Source organism: Aureobasidium subglaciale (assembly GCF_000721755.1).
Source record: "Aureobasidium subglaciale EXF-2481 unplaced genomic scaffold scaffold_16, whole genome shotgun sequence".
In the NCBI taxonomy this organism is placed as follows: domain Eukaryota; kingdom Fungi; phylum Ascomycota; class Dothideomycetes; order Dothideales; family Saccotheciaceae; genus Aureobasidium; species Aureobasidium subglaciale.
This window is the reverse complement of record NW_013566979.1, coordinates 553223-568233: the sequence shown is the minus strand read 5'-3', so window position 1 is coordinate 568233 and position 15011 is coordinate 553223. Positions and strand designations below refer to the sequence as shown.

At 51.2% G+C, this 15011-nt stretch overlaps 7 protein-coding genes across 7 annotated transcripts; 5 read left to right on the top strand and 2 right to left on the bottom strand.

Moving 5' to 3' along the window:
* Nucleotides 1–502: 502 nt before the first annotated feature.
* On the top strand, nt 503–1032 carry AUEXF2481DRAFT_6750 (uncharacterized protein; the record flags this gene model as incomplete). Its single annotated transcript, XM_013486536.1, has 3 exons — nt 503–526; nt 582–736; nt 795–1032. The coding sequence occupies 3 exons, from the start codon at nt 503–505 to the stop codon at nt 1030–1032; spliced, it is 417 nt and encodes a 138-aa protein (XP_013341990.1).
* Nucleotides 1033–1340: 308 nt separating this feature from the next.
* On the top strand, nt 1341–2892 carry AUEXF2481DRAFT_41921 (uncharacterized protein). Its single transcript, XM_013486638.1, has 3 exons — nt 1341–1397; nt 1456–1551; nt 1650–2892. The coding sequence occupies exon 3, from the start codon at nt 1664–1666 to the stop codon at nt 2660–2662; it is 999 nt and encodes a 332-aa protein (XP_013342092.1). The 5' UTR covers nt 1341–1397; nt 1456–1551; nt 1650–1663; the 3' UTR covers nt 2663–2892.
* Nucleotides 2893–2932: 40 nt separating this feature from the next.
* Nucleotides 2933–4597, bottom strand: AUEXF2481DRAFT_41919 (uncharacterized protein). Its single transcript, XM_013486637.1, has 3 exons — nt 4075–4597; nt 3989–4017; nt 2933–3920 (listed from the first exon to the last, which is right to left on the bottom strand). Exons 1-3 carry the CDS (start codon nt 4339–4341, stop codon nt 2948–2950), a joined length of 1269 nt encoding a protein of 422 aa, XP_013342091.1. The 5' UTR covers nt 4342–4597; the 3' UTR covers nt 2933–2947.
* Nucleotides 4598–5059: 462 nt separating this feature from the next.
* Nucleotides 5060–6835, top strand: AUEXF2481DRAFT_6747 (glycoside hydrolase family 18 protein; the record flags this gene model as incomplete). Its single annotated transcript, XM_013486535.1, has 4 exons — nt 5060–5065; nt 5132–5320; nt 5373–6215; nt 6512–6835. The coding sequence occupies 4 exons, from the start codon at nt 5060–5062 to the stop codon at nt 6833–6835; spliced, it is 1362 nt and encodes a 453-aa protein (XP_013341989.1).
* AUEXF2481DRAFT_109940 (glycoside hydrolase family 95 protein) lies at nt 6519–9798 on the bottom strand. The gene is made up of 4 exons (XM_013486725.1): nt 9312–9798; nt 8923–9262; nt 7869–8867; nt 6519–7812 (listed from the first exon to the last, which is right to left on the bottom strand). Exons 1-4 carry the CDS (start codon nt 9457–9459, stop codon nt 6942–6944), a joined length of 2358 nt encoding a protein of 785 aa, XP_013342179.1. The 5' UTR covers nt 9460–9798; the 3' UTR covers nt 6519–6941.
* A 296-nt stretch (nt 9799–10094) lies between these two features.
* On the top strand, nt 10095–12790 carry AUEXF2481DRAFT_81432 (uncharacterized protein). The gene is made up of 3 exons (XM_013486676.1): nt 10095–10391; nt 10463–10538; nt 10594–12790. The coding sequence occupies exons 1-3, from the start codon at nt 10330–10332 to the stop codon at nt 12640–12642; spliced, it is 2187 nt and encodes a 728-aa protein (XP_013342130.1). The 5' UTR covers nt 10095–10329; the 3' UTR covers nt 12643–12790.
* A 120-nt stretch (nt 12791–12910) lies between these two features.
* AUEXF2481DRAFT_31243 (uncharacterized protein) lies at nt 12911–13666 on the top strand (the record flags this gene model as incomplete). Its single annotated transcript, XM_013486580.1, has 1 exon — nt 12911–13666. One exon carries the CDS (start codon nt 12911–12913, stop codon nt 13664–13666), a length of 756 nt encoding a protein of 251 aa, XP_013342034.1.
* Between the last annotated feature and the right edge of the window lie 1345 nt (nt 13667–15011).

The following is a 15011-nucleotide window of genomic DNA, read 5'->3' as shown; positions in this document are numbered from 1 at the left end:
TTGATACAAGTCTGGAGACCTGCTACTGATCAGACTTTACATTGATACAAGATGCGTTCCGGCGAAAGTCGATCTTAGGTATTAATATCTCTTGAGGATGTGAGTATAACGCAGCTAGCTGAAGTGACAAGACTTTGAGGTCATGATAAATCGTCAGTCTTTCTGTACAGAACTTTCTAGTGGCAAGTCTTCGTATTCTGCGATGTTCAAGTCCATCGGCCAAAGCAATCCGTCGGCTGCGTCAGAGGTTGGGAGCACCTTCCCCTGTTTGCCATTTCCCAAACACACCAACGCCGTCACATGCGTGTCTCAACCATTCCAGCACACGGAAGGTCTGTCCAACACTGCGTCTTGCCGCCACAGAGTGTATAAGTTCTTCCAACTCAAGCTCGACCTCCGAACTTCCTTCATCAACAACATTTCTCAAAGCTCATCATCACACAACAGCAGCTTCAACACCACTCATCTCTCGTCTACCATTAACAACCAACCAACCGCCAACATGAGCACCGACTTCGGACGCAAGGTTTGTCCATCCATCTCATCGATCCATCATGATTCATCACTGACATTCATCACAGGATCTCTCTGACAAGGTCGAACTCTCTGACATCCATTGCCCACGTGCAGCACTGACGAAGGTGAAGGTCGCTGAAGCTGTCACTCCTCAGTCTGCAAAGGGCCCTCTTGACGTCTCCAAGGAGCACGCCACTGGTCACGCCGACCGCGTCGCCAGGTTTGTCTTTCATCCTCATCTCCTTCCATCATCATCGCTCGACTGACATAGATCACAGAGACATCAAGCCCGATGACCACAAGTCCGTCAGCCAGTCTGTTCACGACAAGGCCTCTCGCCTGACCAGCTCGGACAATGCCACCGATGCCAAGTCCACCACCGACCACAAGTCTGTCACCGACAAGATCAAGGACGCTGTTCCCGGCCTCCACTCTGACAAGCGCTCTGATGCTGCTGAGGTTCTTGACCCCAACACCTCGACCACGGCTTCCGATGTCGTCAACAAGAACCTCTGAAGCGAGAAGCATGACTCACATTGGTGGATTCTCTGATGGATTCTCTAATGGAAACACGTCTACAATAATCCTTTGACTGCATGATGATACGACATGGCGGATACCCCTTTGCACTGCACCTGAGACAGAAATGAAATACCTTTGAAGCTCGCTTACTTCTGCTTGCTTCTGTGACTTGTCCTTGTTATACTTGTTCATGTCTTGGCTTGGCATTCTTCTCACAGACACACAACACTCTACCAGTCCTTGTATATAGTCTTCTTCCTTGACGCTCTCTGACCTTCTCCACCATTGTCACAGCAGCAACCCTCGCATCTCTCACTGGCAGAGAGCTGTCCTAGTGGGAAGTGCATAATCTCCGACAGGCAAGTAGGGGTAACAGCGACGACGTAGACAGCGTCACTGACCGCAGGGCTGAGATAGCTGAGCTCCAAGGGTCGAGATGAGGCGAAGATCTGCTTGATAGTAGGCACTATTGTTTCCCAGAAGCCCGTGAATGATTCACAGACGAAGAGACAGGTGAGCTCATTAGAGACTTTGGCATACAGACCAAGATGTCGTCGAGAAGTCGTGAAGATCGACAGGGCGCATTTTCAACTGATGAACCTCGGAGAAAGGAAGCTTTCCCCGCATGACGCGCCCATCATCCTCCAACTTTCTCGAGCTGCCTCCCAAACACAAACCTTTTGCAAGCCAGCCATTGCAAACAGCTTTCAACACACCAAATATGCCTCTACGACTACCCACCCGCCGGGTCTCCACCCTTTTCAACCACACCCTCACCAAACAATACCGCCACTACAGCACTCCCCACTCGACCCTGAAAATCTCCCAAGTCCCCGCGCCGCACGCCGGCAGCATACGCATAATCTCTCTAAACCGACCTTCTGCCCGCAACGCAATCTCCACCCAACTCCTCGCCGAACTACGACAGCAGATTCAAGAAATCAGCGCCGAGGCTGAAGATGGACCCACACGAGCTTTGATCCTATCCAGCGAATCCGACGCGGCATTTTGCGCTGGAGCAGACTTGAAAGAAAGATTGACAATGAGTGGAGAGCAAACCAAGCAATTCCTGACAACACTGAGGGATACCTTTACACGGCTTTCTTTACTCAGGATTCCTACCATCTCGGCGGTTGGGAGTGTGGCTTTTGGGGGTGGGTTGGAGGTTGCTCTCACGACTACATTTAGGGTGTTTGGGTCGACGGCTAGTGTTGCGTTGCCCGAGACTAGACTCGCCATAATCCCCGGTGCTGGGGGTACTTTTCGTCTTCCGGCGCTGATTGGTACGGCGAGAGCTAGAGATATGATTTTGACGGGTCGAAGGGTCACTGCCGCAGAAGCCTATTTCCTCGGTCTTTGTGATAGATTGGTTGAAGTTGGAGAAGCGCAAGGGGATAAGAAGAAAGAGAGGGAACTGGTCTTGACACAGGCTGTTGCTCTAGCGAGGGATGTTTGTGAAGGTGGTCCTGTTGCTACGAGGGCTGCTCTGCAGGCGGTGAATAGTTGGGGTGCTGGTGAGGAGGCGGAGAATGCGGCGTATGAGAGGGTGTTGGGTACGCAGGATAGGATTGAGGCTCTCAAGGCTTTTGGGGAAAAGAGGCCGCCTGTGTTTAAAGGGAGGTAGATGGAAGATATGCCCACTTTGGAGACAAGGCAAGTGGAAAGCTGTAGTTGTTCATGGTCTGGACAAATCAAGAGGTTAGATGGTCATCTACCTTTGTCGACATGGCTTGATCAATACATGGAGAGTCTCACTTCAACAGGACTTGGCCGGGATATAGATGCAAGGTAGCAGCAATACACTCTCATCATATTGTCCCAAGGGCGACTGATGATGAATGATCAAAGAGCAACGTTTGTCATCTGACGTGATATGCTATGCTATGCTATGCTATACTATGCGGCGTTCCTATGCGGCCTGCCACTCAATCTCCAGCTCAGTGCCATGCTTCTGGCTTTTGTTGTCGACATAGACGTCGATCTTGTTGAAGCGGTATGGGACCTCGTCAGCATAAAAGGTCGTCTGACCTTGGTAACCAAGTGATTCTCCTTTGCTCTCGAACACGGTGGCGTCCGAGACATCAGACGAACACTCAAATGCACCGTCAACAACAGCACACTTACCTCGCGAGCTCTCCAGACTAAAGCCTCCGTCATGCTGAGTAGCACGGAAGGTGGCACAACTCTTGGTGTCGTACCAAACACCGCCTGAGATGATGCATCCTTTGCTCTTGCCACCAGTGTGGACATTGAGGTGTCCTCTGCCACTAAATGCAGGTCCAGTAGGTTCGGGAACATGAGTGCGAGTATGTGTAGGTCTTGGTGCAGGACGACCCGCCTTGGCCTTTGGTGGGTAGCGGATACCACTGTAGGGGCATGTGCTCTTTCCGCCGTCTGGATCCGCAGCCTCGAAGACGCCAGTCTGCACACTGCCACGAACCTCGAAGTGGTACCAGATTTCGTCCAGCTTTCCAGCCTTGCAGCCAAGCGTGACTGGACGACCGTGTCTCGAGCTCAAGGCATTCTGAATCTGGTCTCTTGTGTATGTCTTTGTTGTACTAGGCTCAATACCGGCATCCATCAACCATTCATAGCTAGGACGCTGAGAATAGAGCGAAACGGCGGCAGCAAAGTAGTCGACGACCTCTTCCTTGCTGCGGTACGAGGTGTAGCAGTCGGGGTCGAGGGTGGAGACGCAGGTGCCGTGCTTGGACCACTCGTGCATCCACAGACTCTCGTCGTTGCCCTTGTAGTCCTTCCAGTACATGGTCATGTTGGACAGGAGATCGGTAGCGCCGAATGACTCCAGAATCTCTCTGATGTTGTGGTATGCACGCTTGTCATCGCAGTTGGCTTCGTAGCTTCCGTCGCATCGATCGGGCCTGGCGAAGCGGAAGCGGAAGCGTTAGCGAGCTGGAGACTAATCGAAGGTCTGTTGACAGGTACTTACCACAGTCCGTGTATAGTCCAGGCATCATCCTGTATGAGAGCGTTAGCTGTCTGCTAGCCAATGATATCATATGGACGAGCACTTACCGGCCCAGTAGGAGGGTTCGTGTCCCAGAACTGAGTCTGTAGCATCTGACCACCAGGATAGTTGAAACAGCACAGGTTCTCTACGACAGTCGTGTTGTGACAGCTCAATTGAGGATTGGGGCATGATGGGGCGCTGCCGGCATCAAGGCCGAAGTAGGATTGAGCTCCCAGGAGGATCTGAGATCCACGAAGCAGCGAGTTCACGGGAGGCAGCCTCGAGGGGTCGACTAGGTTAGACCAGAAGTCGGGCATCTGTATGACTACCATCTTGACACCTTGATGGTCGGGATGTGTAGATGCGGATTGCTGTGAGTTGAGGGAGAGCGATCGAGGTGAATAGAAGTAGACTGCAGCTTGATATGGGGGAGAAGTCGAGGAAGAAGGTCAGAGGGTGCTGGTGGGCATGTGGACAAGGCACCTCATGCAGGAACGGTAGCACATGACTGGTTGCTCATCGCCCGGTGTGACCGATAAGCCGTCTTATCGCAAGAGACCCCGTCATACCCCGGCCGATAAACTGCGCCACACCCGGCGTTCCTGCAGCATCTGACGACTTTGCCCGTTTTGAGCTTTGCGTCCTCTATGACAGAGCCTCTATCCTAGCAGATCTCAACACCGGGCGCTATACTGGCCCAACTGACTTACTCACCGGGTCTTTGTCATGTACCAGATCTCCTCTGAACGGCAAGTCTCTCGTGAGTCGTGATCAAACAATGGTACGGCAAAGCAACATGCGGCGAACACGCCTAGCCAGTCATTACCGAAGTTCATCCGTCTTACCGCTGGCTGCCTGAACCCCAAACCAGCTCTTTGAATACTATATACATCCGAGCAGACTGCTGGTTCAGTTGGAAAGTCTCACATATTTCTATGACCTATTTTGTATGAGTCACATAACATTGTAAGTGATGCAACTCCATGCAGATCAAGATGCCATCTTCGACCATACATCATTGTCACGAGATTCTTGAATGATCTTCACATCATGTTGGTAGGTGGCATAGGATGGCAAGACTGTGAGGCATCGTCGAGAAACTTAGCACTGACAGTATCCCAGGCTCCTGTTCTTTCATCACTATTTTTGCTATTCACCCAGGCGGTGTCTGCACAGCCACACAACACACATCACGCACAGCCCGAGGGCCTCATAAGTCAAGAACAACCTCTACTTACTTCGATTATCGACGACAATTCTACCATGCCGAATCAACACGGCTATCGCGCTGTTTCATACTTCGTGAACTGGGTACATGATCCTCCGGCTTGATCGTGAGTTGCAGATCACTAATGCTGTCCAGGCGCCATATGGCAGAAATCATCACCCCCAGGATCTACCCGCCGATAAGCTTACCCACGTGCTCTACGCCTTTGCAAATATCAAACCCGACACTGGCGAGGTCCACCTCACCGATGCGTGGTCAGACACAGACAAGCATTACGACGGCGACTCTTGGAATGATGTTGGTAACAATGTCTATGGCTGCTTAAAGCAGCTCTTCTTACTCAAGAAGCGCAACCGTAATCTCAAAGTCTTGCTCAGTATCGGTGGCTGGACTTACTCACCCAACTTCGCTGGACCTGCGTCGACCGAAGCTGGTCGCCAGTGCTTTGCCAACAGCGCCGTCGCTCTGCTTAAAGACCATGGTTTCGATGGTCTGGACGTTGATTGGGAGTATCCTGCAGATGATGCTCAGGCTCGCGACTATGTGCTTCTACTGCGAGCCACCAGGCTTGCTCTGGATGCCTACTCACAGTCTGTACCAGGAAATCCACACTTTGCGCTCACAGTTGCTGCACCATGTGGTCCTGAGAATCTGCATCGCATGCACTTGCGCGATATGGACCAATATCTCGACTTCTGGAATCTGATGGCATATGATTTTACAGGTACCTGGAGTACAGCCTCAGGTCATCAGACCAATATCGGCACATGTCCTCAGTGTCCCGATAGCACACCTGTCAGCACTGAGAATGCTGTTCGCTGGTACACTGATCACTGCGGAATTCACCCGAGCAAGCTCATCATCGGCATGCCTCTATACGGTCGCAGTTTCGCAAACACCGATGGTCCTGGTGCAAAATACGCAGGAGTCGACTCTGGAGCTAGTTGGGAAGCCGGATCTGGTATCTGGGACTACAAGGTCTGTCTCACGTTCTGTTCCGTTCAACCTACCAAGCACAATTTTCCATGATGCATAAAAAGACATTGCATGACCTTTTCCATCGTTCTTACTAAACACCGGATACATGGTGAGAGACTGTGGTATGTGTCAGAACTCCCTTCTTTGTGATGTGAGGGTTCTGCTCTACTGCGGTCTTTTGCCTGGGTCCATGAGCACCAAATAACTTGATCTAATCTGACTCCACCAATACATCCTTTGCTATCACGCTATCATCACTTCTTCTCGCATCAAGAAGGCTGACTTGATCAATGTAGGCACTCCCTCGGCCTGGCGCAACCGAATACCACGACCCTTCATTCGGCGCCTCTTGGAGCTATGACCCCTCCACTCGCGTGATGATTACATACGACAATCCGGCCTCCTCGGCTGCAAAGGTGTCTTACATTCAACAACGCGGTCTCGGTGGCGCGATGTGGTGGGAGAGTAGTGGAGATAGGGTCGGTGAGGGAAGCATTATCACTCTGGTCACCAATGGAATGGGAGGCTTCGGAGGAAGACATATGGAGAAGGTAGACAACTGCCTGGAGTACCCCAACAGCAAGTTTGATAACTTGAGGAACAAGTTTACCAACGAGTAAAGATTGTAGGGGACAATCTGAGGGGAAATGCTTTATACTTCACAGCCAGGTAGCGGAAATATAGAGCAATCTCTCAAACATAAAAAGCATTCCCACAATCTCAAGCTCAACACAACACCTTGCCCTCCAGATTGATAACCCTCCTCTTCGTACCTAAACATTCCGCCCACTCCACAATACCCACCTCATCCCATCTAAAGTCAACACTCCCACCACCCTTGACCCTCAACCCCTCCACACTCCCCCCACCCCATTCCCTGGGTACAGCAGGCCCCAACACTACAACCCCCTCTGCATCAAGATCCACAACCAACATGCCCAAAACCGCACCCACGAAGCCAAAATTCGCATCAATCTGAAAAGGCTCGTTTTTGCCACTATACATACTCAAGCCATTATCCGCAATATTCTGACTTGTCGTCAACTTCAACTCGTGATATGCGGTGACGGAGTCATTTAAACGGGCGTAACAAGCTGCACGCCAGAGTTTTTCCCACCCGGCATTTGCGTCGGCGATGCCTGGGCCGCGGATGCCGAGGGTGTTGCGGATGGCGGAGTGGATCGTGGTGTTTGTGTAGCCGTGTGAGAGGGCAGAGAGGGAGGTGCCGGGATACCAGCCTATGAGGTGGGAGAGATGGCGGTGGGTGCTATTTTTGTTGTAGAGGGTGTCCAAGGGGGTGAGTTTCCATTCTTGGAGGGTGTGTAGATTGGGGTTTATGTGGAGGCCTGTGTCTAGATGTTTGAGAGCGTGGGTGAGTTTTGGGATCATGGGGGATGAAATGTTGAGGAGCTGGGCAGAAGATAAGGTGTTAGTGAATAGAGAGTGTAGGAGTTGTTGGTAGTGGGTGCAGCCAAAGGTAGTGGGACCATGTTCTGGCGACGAGCAAGGGTTGACTACTAAGGTGCCGTCGTTGAAATTTCTGTCTTCCTGGAGTTGGCTTAGCCAGAAAGAGGCGACACCTTCTAGTAAAGGATATCTGGAAGATGATAATTAACGTTGTTTCTTCGAGTGAATCTACCTTTGCATACGTACCCTATTTCGCGCAGCCAGTCAAAGTCTTGAGAGTAGGCGAAATGATCCGCTACATGTAACATCATCCACGCTGCTGACGCAGGGTAGTTCGCCCAATACTCATCTCCTGTCTTCATACCAGTATGGCCAAAGACATTCATCTCGTCATGAGTCACCCAGCCAGGTGCATCGTAAAGCAATTTCGCAGTCTCAGAGCCGCGAGGTACCCAGGTTTCGGTCATGTACCGCCAGAGTGCTTCTTGCAGCTCACCAAGTCCGGTTTGATCTACACCCCAATGGTTCATCTGAAGATTGATATTGGCGTGGTAATCAGCTCCCCAGGCGTTTTGAAGTCCATATGCCCACTTTCCTTGCAAATTTGGTGGTAGTGAGTTTTGCCGTGAGGATGAGATGAAGAGATGACGACCATAGTCAAACTGGAGAGACTCGTAGTAAGGATCACTTGTTATGTTCTCTGTGCCTTTGTATGCGGCTATGATGTCTGCTGTTGGTTTCCCTGTGGATCCTGCCGTGTCTGGGAGGTTGAGGACGAATCGTGAAGATAGAGCTGTATAGTCTGCGACATGATTCCTCAGCAACATTTTCGCACCTTTGCTTGCCGCTAGAGCTGTAACAGTTGCGATATGGTCGCCTGGGTCAGAGCCCCGGAAGGAGTAATTAGCGGCTGCATTTCCCTTATCCTCAGCATAGTTTGTGCCAGCACCGACCACTAGAACTATGGATCGGTGCTTTGGGTTCGGGTGGATTGTGAGAACACCAGATGAGCAAGATAGTGAAGCAACTCTGCCTATGAGCATTGCTTCAGCACGATACAGCATGCCGATGTCAGTTTGAGTGATGCCTTCGAGAGTCGCAATCCTCGTGGACGTCGAACATGAAGAGTTGACCAGAGATGCATTAGATTGCTGATTCTCAAACGAGATGTCAATCTTTGGTAGCGAATTGGTCGAAGCAAGCTCGTATACGCAGACACTGTCCGGATAGGAGCAGTAGAACTTGCTATTCTCTCTTCAGTACCACTGGTCACTGTATCCTACATTATAGCTCTGCTTACCTGGTATATATACTACCGCTGGATACGAAAGAGGTCGTGTGTACTCCATTGGTCAAATCGAGTGATCTGTTATAGGACGTGAATTGTGTGATGCCGTCAATTGAGATGGTCAGATTCCCAAGCACGGCATAACTTCCGTAATTGTTGTTGTCACCCATCAGAGCTGTCACGTTCCCTGTGCCATTCTGAAAAATCCAGTCGCGGATACCTGGAAGCGCTGAAGACACAGGGCTCTCCGGATTGCCTCCGTTGTAGCTCGAGTTCTCAAAGGGTCCACCGCTCCAGAGCGAGTCAATATTGAAACTGAATTTTTCCTGTCCGGGATTGCCAAAAGGCAGTGCTGTCAAAACGTGAGCAACGCTTCTGTTCTCTGAACAGATGAAGCTCACCAGCCAGTCGCCCATTGCCAACAGGATACGCTGTCCTGATGATGTCTGTGAAGTTGTTTGCTGGCTCTGTTGCCCACAAGGCTTTAGCATAGGTGCCTTGCACTATACACAACCCACACACTAAACCACTCGCTGTGAATGAAACCATATTGCACGATCAGTAGGTAATGTGCTTTCGAGTGTCCCAAGACATGAGAATATGTAGACAAGTGCAGCACATCTCCGCTCATGATGTGGTGAGGGGTGCATACGATCGGCTTGGTGTATTTGTCCGGATCGTCATTGATCAACTGCACCCAACATGATCCAGACAACAATAGGATGCGCTAACTACCAAGATGTACTGCAAGGCTTCGGGGCAATGACACGCGAATATGTTGAACATGGAATTGCTTGTCGCCCCTACACGCAATGACAACATGGGTGGCAGTCAACATGTCAAGCGAAATGTGGTCGAGCGTGGTAAATGAGAAAGGAGCAAGTAAAGAGTTGCCCATTGAGTAAGGAAAAGTTAGGCGGACAGGGCAATAGCGTCGTCGCTGCCACTAGCGATAGGTTGCACGACCTTACTGTATGTCTCATTCGCTATATGCGCGGTGACAACTAGCCAGTGATACTCGTGTAATACGCAGCTACCCTACTGGCTGTTTCGGTCTTTAGTATTTGCGGATTCCGACCTTGTCGTCGCCGCCATCTCTACTACTTCCGGCTTCCTCCCCCGAGCAGAAAGGGCAGACACAGTTCAGATAACTCCGCAATTCTTGGCATTACCCTCACGTCTGTGCGGCGAACTTTTGAAGATTCCATCTTGAAGGCGTGCAAGATTTCAAGCCTCTTCACAACCACAAGCTTGCGCCAACACGAATCATGGAGGCGCTGAGCGATTTCAACACACTACAGCAGCAGATCCAAGCATCTCTCGTCGCCGTCACCCGATCATCGCAAGCCATCTCATCAGAGGACCTTGGCTTCCACCGATCGCTCGATCCAACATTAGGTCGCGCACTCGACTCACAGAATGCGCGGCTTCTGGGGCTTGCGGAACGCCTTTTGGGCAATGCGGCTTCGAGTACGGAGCTTGTACGTCCCAAGTTCCGCGACACAGACGCTGTAGACGCACAGTGGAGCAGCGTCGTTGATGTTATCGACAGCTTGCTTGAGAAAGCAGACATAAGCCTGGATGAGTACACGGGTGCCGTCAAGCGCTTGAGCCCGTCAGTAGAGCAGGTCAGACAATTCTCCTTCTCTTTGCTCCCACTTCCATTCCACTGACACAAACCAGGCACAAACACCGACCAAATCACAAAAGTTCTCGCGCATCTCCAACGCCCTCCGAACACAAGATATTCCTAAACCTCAGCAAAACTTCAGAGACATTCCCACAAATGCCGAATCAGGACCTTTCAAGCCGCTTCTTGAATCGAAGCCGCACGCCGTTATACCCATGAACAAGGCTCTGGAGCTATTCAAGGACCAGAACGACGTCCAACACCACCCGCACCCTTATCAAAAGGAAATCGAGCAGTACGAGTACCCGTCATTTGTCTACACACAGGCAGAGCCAATTCCCTATCACCCATACGAAAGCACAACCGCTATATTTGTCGACACAGAAGAGAAGGTAGATGAGATGCTCCAGGAGCTCAAGAAGGCAAAGGAAATCGCCATTGATCTGGAACACCATGACTCTCGCTCATACATCGGTATTGTATCGTTGATGCAGATCAGCACTCGCGACAAGGACTGGATCGTCGACACGCTCCAACCCTGGAGGAGAAAGCTGAACAAGCTCAACGACGTCTTTGCCGACCCAAAAATCCTCAAGGTGCTGCACGGTGCTTTCATGGACATCACCTGGTTGCAAAGAGACTTGGGATTGTACGTGGTTGGTCTGTTCGATACGCATTTCGCATCGAGAGCGCTTGGATACTCTGGAGGAAGTCTGGCATTCTTGCTCAAGAAGTTTGTCAACTTCGACGCGCAGAAGCAATACCAAACAGCCGATTGGCGCATCAGGCCCCTTCCGCAGGAGATGTTCGAGTATGCTCGTTCCGACACACACTTCCTTCTCTACATTTACGACAACATGCGCAATGAGCTCATCCAGAAGTCCGACTTTACCGTTCCCGACCATGAGAAGGACAAGATTCACGATGTCTTGACTCGCTCCAGAGATACTGCTCTGCAGAGATACGAGCACCCCGTCTATGATGCTGCACAAGGTCTGGGCGCTGGAGGATGGTATAAAATGCTGAGCCGCACACCTGCTCTTCTGGACAAGCAGCAATTTGCCGTCTTCCGCGCTGTGCACCAGTGGCGTGACGAGGTTGCCCGTGAACAGGACGACAGCACGCACTATGTCATGGCGAATCACAACATTTTCAGCCTCGCAAAGGGAATGCCCACCGAGAAGGCTGCTCTCTTCGCTATGCTTCAGCCTACCAGCCAGACTGTTCGCCTGAGAGCCGACGAGCTGGTCTCGGTCATCACCAAAGCAAAGGAGCAAGGCGAGAATGGACCTGACATGATCTCAACGTTAAAAGAGATTGAAGCACATCTTCTGGGTGTCCCGCTCAACGAGACACCCAGCCACTTTGCTGCTCTCAAGCAGTCACAGCCCCAGCAAACTATCCCCGCGTCAGTACCATCGGCACCAACAGCACCAGTCCTGAGTCGCACCGACAGCAGTGAGCCGTCAGGGGTTCGCGCAAAGGTTTCGCAGTTTTGGGGTGGTCTATTCGGCGGTAAAAGCCAGAACCACCAATCTCGCCCATACTCGTCGAACATCTCACTATCGGTTCCTCTCCCTCCCCTGACAGCCGAAGTGTTCGCTTCCTCGGCGCCATTAACAGCACCGCCCACACCCCAGGCTTCAGCAACACCCACATCCGCCACACCTTCGGAATCGCTAGCAACACCCAAGGACCGCATCTTCACCCTCAAGGAGCGTGGACGCAAGCGCAACTCTGATGCCATCTCAACCGGCAACGACAGTCTTGCGACCAACGCCGATGAGATCGATATTACAGCCGACGAGAGTCTGGAAGCAAAGCGTGAGGCTAAACGCCAACGAAAAGAGCAGAAGAAGGCCGAGAAGGAGGCAGCAGCTCAACACGCAGCAGAAGTTGATTTGGAGGAAGAGGAGTTTGACTATGCGGCTGCACCTAGTGTGCTAGATGCCAACAAGGTGGACCCTCGTGATAGGAAGAAGAACAAGAAGGAACCCAAGACAAAGGCGTTTAATCCTTTCGTCAAGGCGCTCGACACGATGAAGGGTATGCCCAGACAACAAAAGGAGAGAGCTGGCAAGAGTATGACTTTCAGGAAGTAAAGGCATGGGGTTTATTGGGTCTCACTCGGAGCATGCATGTGTTATATAGATTCCGGACCTCAACAGGTCAACAAGATACGATAATTCATTCTTCGTAAATACTTCGATGTGGTTGGTGACCCTGACTGTATTTACCCCACAAACGCACATGTCAGACTCTCGTCAACTCGTCCCTTGACACATCAACAACTCGCACTTTTGGTCTCTGCTCTTCGTCAAGTACTTGAAACATAGCATCACATCGCCAAGGCGCCAAAACTCTCCCATCATGTCCATCGCCTCTCCCCGACCAAGCCTGAACCTGCCATCAAGCCGCCGCACGTCAACAAGCACAATAAACTCCATTCGCTCATCCTCGACCATCCGCGACACCAACACACCCACTCCAGCAACCGCCCGCCGCCGCGACCGCGCCGCCCTCCGCGAATTTTACAACCTCCAAGCCGCAGCAGCCTCTGACGCCGCAAACCCACCTCCAAACCCCACTCTCCGACCCGAAGACCAAGGACCACAAGATGCGCTATCCGCCCTCGACTCTGCCTCCTTTGACCCAAATACCTATATTACCAATTTGCTGGAAACGTCTTCTGCGGAGACACTGCTTCGTACCTTGAATGCGATTACGATATCGAGTCTGGGACTTGAGGGCGATAAAAAGGCTTTGGTGTATGATAATTATACGACGTTGCTTTCTGCTACGAGTACGATATCTAGGATGAGGGAGAATGTGGATCCTATGGCGCCTGTGACTACGACTCTGGAGCCTGCGGTGGGTCATATTGTTGATGTTGCTGTGGGGATTGCTGGACAGAGGAAGATTGGGGATGGAAAGGAAGGGCAGAGGGAGCTTGTGAGGTGGGTGTTGGGGGCACCGGAGAGACTAAAGAGTTTGAAGGAGGAAGGGAAAGAGGAGGAGATGAGAAGGGAGTGGGAAAGGGTTAAAGAGCTATTAGGGAAGTGGGAGGGCGTCAAGGGTGTCGAGGAGGTGAGGGGCAAGTGTGAGGAGGTTGTAGGAGTGGTATGAAGACTCGCAATACAGCAAGACGAACAAGCACAACACGAAACATCGCGGCATGTCTCGTGGTCGGAGAGACAGGATACCGTAGCAGCCGGATGACGTGACTCCAAGGCACAGGAGACGAAAGTCAACCTCCTTGCTCTCACGCCCGCCCATGTCAAACCCAAGGCTCCATCAGATTGTCGCATGAGACCCAAGCGAAAGGAGAACCACACATGTCGTAAGATGCGACGCCCGAAGTCCGACACATGATGTCCAAGGCTCACGAATTCGACACTATCGAGAAGATCATGAGGAGACCAATGCAGAATTGACAAGATCACAAAGTCGAATGCATGAAACACTTTACAAGCTCTGTCACTACACGTGAGGGCACTACATGACCACGACATCACACCCCGAGTGAAGCTGGAATCCATGTGGTTAGCCAAGTATCTCAGTCTAGGTTGATGTAGCTTCGACAACGTCGACGTCAGATACATTTCGAAATCTACACTCGCAAAGCGATTAGACAGATGCTCCCAAAGACAACGGGGTTTTATGTAGAATTGACCTTGGACATGATTGAACGTGGTACAGTCGTATTCATCACTCTTTGACAGGGTTATACTCCCACCATGAACATTTTTCTTGTCATTTCTAACGTATATCAACTGCACAGTAGACGGATCGCGCGACAATCTATGTTTTGCGAAACTGAGAAACCGTAATCAGATCGCCAATAGACATGTGTGGTAGAAAAGCAATCGTCAAGAAGATATGGGGGTTTTCAAGGTCATGGCGTGAGATAGAACGTACAACACACGCTTTAGAACACTCGGTGATACGAGATGGTAAAGCATTAAGAGAGCACAGAATCAAAGTGTCCAAGCGGTCAAGGATACATCTAAGGAGTCAAGCCTGTACTGAAAACACCTCGGGGGGTCCGAACTACTCCAGTTATACCCAGTGCAGAGCTTGTCAAAGAAGTGTGGATATACGAGTACCAGCTGGTTGAAAGCCAACATCTAATCCTGAATCCTTGAGTCTGCCATGTACATCTTGTGGAGTTTGACTTGTGACGAATGTCATCTTGTGTGCAGCACAAACGCTTCCGTTTCTATACATGACCTCCACGAGGTGGAAATCAGAAACAGGACGTTCGGAGGCGCTACACTCCAAGTAGAGCGGTCCTCAGCGGTTGATCACCTGTTCAGTGCCGGACATCGCCCATTAGGCTACGTCCGCGACTCAGGGTCTCCTCTGTAGACACTGTACCGAATGGTGAGGTAGAAGTACGCGTAGAAACTCAGCTTGTGTCGAGAGGTGGTTGAGCTAGCAGTACACGATTGTGTTCGAGCTTGTTGTTGAC

Coding starts and splice junctions, on each gene's coding strand:
- AUEXF2481DRAFT_41921 (XM_013486638.1), top strand. CDS start 1,664: ATGACGCGCCCATCATCCTCCAACTTTCTCGAGCTGCCTCCCAAACAC.
- AUEXF2481DRAFT_41919 (XM_013486637.1), bottom strand. CDS start 4,341: ATGGTAGTCATACAGATGCCCGACTTCTGGTCTAACCTAGTCGACCCC. Junction 4,018..4,074: donor CGAACCCTCCTACTGGGCCG/GTAAGTGCTCGT, acceptor GCTCTCATACAG/GATGATGCCTGGACTATACA. Junction 3,921..3,988: donor TGGACTATACACGGACTGTG/GTAAGTACCTGT, acceptor CCGCTTCGCCAG/GCCCGATCGATGCGACGGAA.
- AUEXF2481DRAFT_109940 (XM_013486725.1), bottom strand. CDS start 9,459: ATGGTTTCATTCACAGCGAGTGGTTTAGTGTGTGGGTTGTGTATAGTG. Junction 9,263..9,311: donor TGGCAATGGGCGACTGGCTG/GTGAGCTTCATC, acceptor ACGTTTTGACAG/CACTGCCTTTTGGCAATCCC. Junction 8,868..8,922: donor AGCGGTAGTATATATACCAG/GTAAGCAGAGCT, acceptor AAGAGAGAATAG/CAAGTTCTACTGCTCCTATC.
- AUEXF2481DRAFT_81432 (XM_013486676.1), top strand. CDS start 10,330: ATGCGCGGCTTCTGGGGCTTGCGGAACGCCTTTTGGGCAATGCGGCTT. Junction 10,392..10,462: donor CGGCTTCGAGTACGGAGCTT/GTACGTCCCAAG, acceptor TGTTATCGACAG/CTTGCTTGAGAAAGCAGACA. Junction 10,539..10,593: donor TGAGCCCGTCAGTAGAGCAG/GTCAGACAATTC, acceptor GACACAAACCAG/GCACAAACACCGACCAAATC.